We start from the raw sequence: 2859 nt of genomic DNA, 5'->3' as shown, positions 1-2859 counted from the left end.
CAGTGGAGTTCATTCATTTAAATGACGTTGAGTGAATTTGCAATCAGCCTGCCTCGCCGTCATTTACACTGATTATCAACTTGAATTGTAAGTGGTGTCGATGCACCGTAACTTGATTGAAATTATGAAAATGATTGAAATATGTCAGTGCTCAATAGAGCTACTTTTTGTATTGTAATGCAGTAAACAAAAAGTTCTGCCAGCGATGAATCTTAATGCAATAACACAGAAAAGTGTCTCACCTCTGATCTAATATAAAATGCAGATTATAAAGTTTTAAATCCAGGCCATAAAGTGTCTAATAATGAACAAAGCCTTCCATTTGTCACAGAGCAGAATATAGTAACTTAATGAAAGTGGATGTTTATTGTACTGTCATGAGCAGTCTAAAGTTATAAATGCTAGATGATTTAAATACAAATGGATGGCTCAATTTGCTTTTCAGAACTCTCTTGTCCACCTCAAAAGCTGTCCATATACACGCTGCCCTCCAAGTATGCAAGTTTTGCACTTGAGTGCCTATTAGCATACATTTATAGGCACAATCTCATTCAGCATGGGCACATATTCCTCACAGCATGTATGAACTTTTTGTGAAGTAACAGGAATGACATATTTACATATTTCTATAGGGATTGTATGATCTGTAAGGGGTTGCGGTAAGATTGTGATTAGAACTAAGAGGAAGAATGAAAAGGAGAATTTAGGATTTTTTTTAGGTTCAAAGTGATGAGATGAGACGAGAGCTTTAAAACAATAACAATATAGACGTTATTTAATGTGTGCAGGATTCTCTTCAAGTTAATTGGGATTTGTGTTCTGCACATGACCTTCATCAGAATATTGCGTATGTCTGTGTGCATTTTATGACACAAGTCAACTCCATACCCACCCAATCCTATTGCATTGTTTTCTCCATTCTGCACAACCATTTCTGATGAAAAAAAGATGAAAAAAAATGTATTTATTGCAGGTAGCAGTGTTTTTCAGTCAGACATGAAGTATTGAAATCATGAAGGAAGGAGCACGGATTTCCCTGAAAATTATACCATTAAGTCTCCTGTAACTTTAAATTAAAATATTCAAACTAAGTTGTAACTGTATCATGAGGTCTACACTGAAGACAGAATTACAATGTGGCTTAATCAACACACCTGTGCTTCTTTGGAGAACTCATCTTATCATATCAGTGCACAAGAGCAACATTAAAGGCTGACAAAATCCTAACTAAGAATCAGCGTTGTTTTTTTTTAGGTGGTATACAAGTTATTTTCATCATTGCAAGCAATGAGAAAACAATTGGAAGCAGTCAAAGCATTAAACAAATTAAAACTACTCAAACTGTACTGATGTAAGTAAGTAAGAGTAGAATTAGAAGCGCAGCTGTGTTGGTAGCCTGAAAAGCAGTGGTTTTAACACGTTAAAGTGTTACAGGGTTGACAGGTATTGGACAGAACACAGTGTTGAAAAAGGCGTTCAGATCGACAACAGCAATGCTTTGTTCTGCACTCCTTACACTGAGCTTGTCAAATTGCTTGAAAATGCTCATGTTAACGCTCATACAGTGTGTAATTTGCACCGGTGTATTGTTTTCTTTGGTAAAAAGCTAATGGAAATGCAATTTTCCAAAATGTCCACTGATATTTTGACATTTTTCTGTACCAAAAGGTTTATCTGATCTCACTTACCTGCTCCAGCTTCAGCCACTTTCACTGCCTCCTGTTGGGTAAGAGGGATAGTGGAGGGATTGTAATTTACTGTGATTCAAATAGTGAAACTGCTTGTGTTGCGTTGCCTGAACATCTAGTGTATGTTGAAGGGAATAGAAAAAGACAAACAAAACAATGAAAAGAAAACACTGGCACATCCACATCACTAAAGCCTTAAAGAAACACACAGACACAATGCAGAACATGTTTCCTCATGTCATTTAAATAAGTTTTTATCCTAAACTCTTGACAGCACAGACTGTACTAAAATAGTTGATGTGTCCACTGTGAACTCTGAGATGGATGACAGTAATGAATTTGTGATGTGATGTTAAATGACCATGACATGCGGCTTGGTCACAAGGGGGAGTGATTGAGTTGAAAAGCCTGACCTGCCCTCTGAAAGGTTGACCCCTTTACACAGTATGGTGTAAAATGCACTTAACTACATCTGATTATGTATACAGATAAATAGTGATTATGTATATGTCTGTACTTTTTACAGTTAACAGCTAGCTTTTCTAAGGACCTGAACATATTATCACACCCCTAATCTCATCAGAAATCATTTGGCAAACAAGGTGATTAAAAAAAAAAAAATCAGTTTGAGTTGCCAGCTATTAGCTGTCACTCACTCTCAGTCCACCCACTAAACCAAAGCTTTGCTGGCAGTGCATTCTCCTCCATCACAGGCTGGTAAAGCTCATAAAATAATAGGATCCACTGTTTATGTCTCCAGTTGATGTGAGTTAAACTCAAACAGACAAGATTAAGATGAATATATGACAACTATGAAACACTTCACTAAATAGACCTTGTAGTGGACGACAGGAAAGGAGGGACAACTCTTATGTTCTACAATGAAGACCTTCAGCTTGGCCTGAGTCAAAACAATATTCCAGAGTGGATCAAGTGCTGAATTGTTTATGTAACACGTCTGCTTACATTCACAAACTTCCTGCTTTTGAACAAGAGGTGCTACATCAAAGGTACATTAAGAGAGAAAATGAATTATTCATTGAAAAAAGCCACAGACAGAAGTTGTGGGAAATTTTCTGCGTAATGGAAGATGATGGAGCAAGCTTGCTCAACACATATTCCAAGCCCCTTTGTGTCCAAAAGAATGAGGGGTGCTTTTGTGTGTGCGTGT

The 2859-nt window shown here is 37.0% G+C and overlaps 1 protein-coding gene across 2 annotated transcripts in view; it reads right to left on the bottom strand.

Annotated features, from left to right (window-relative positions):
* palm3 (paralemmin 3) overlaps positions 1–2859 on the bottom strand; it is a 30772-nt gene that overhangs the window by 2065 nt on the left and 25848 nt on the right. For both annotated transcript variants that reach the window (XM_032500851.1, XM_032500860.1), the window contains exons 6-7: positions 1689–1719; positions 893–934 (exon numbers count right to left, since the gene is read on the bottom strand). In XM_032500851.1, coding sequence (XP_032356742.1) covers positions 893–934; positions 1689–1719 — 73 coding nt within the window. The remainder of the gene's footprint in view (positions 1–892; positions 935–1688; positions 1720–2859) is intronic.

The sequence above is a fragment of the Etheostoma spectabile genome, chromosome 2, assembly GCF_008692095.1.
Source record: "Etheostoma spectabile isolate EspeVRDwgs_2016 chromosome 2, UIUC_Espe_1.0, whole genome shotgun sequence".
NCBI lineage: Eukaryota > Metazoa > Chordata > Actinopteri > Perciformes > Percidae > Etheostoma > Etheostoma spectabile.
The sequence above is the reverse complement of the archived record's forward strand: the minus strand, read 5'-3'. Positions and strand labels throughout refer to the sequence as shown.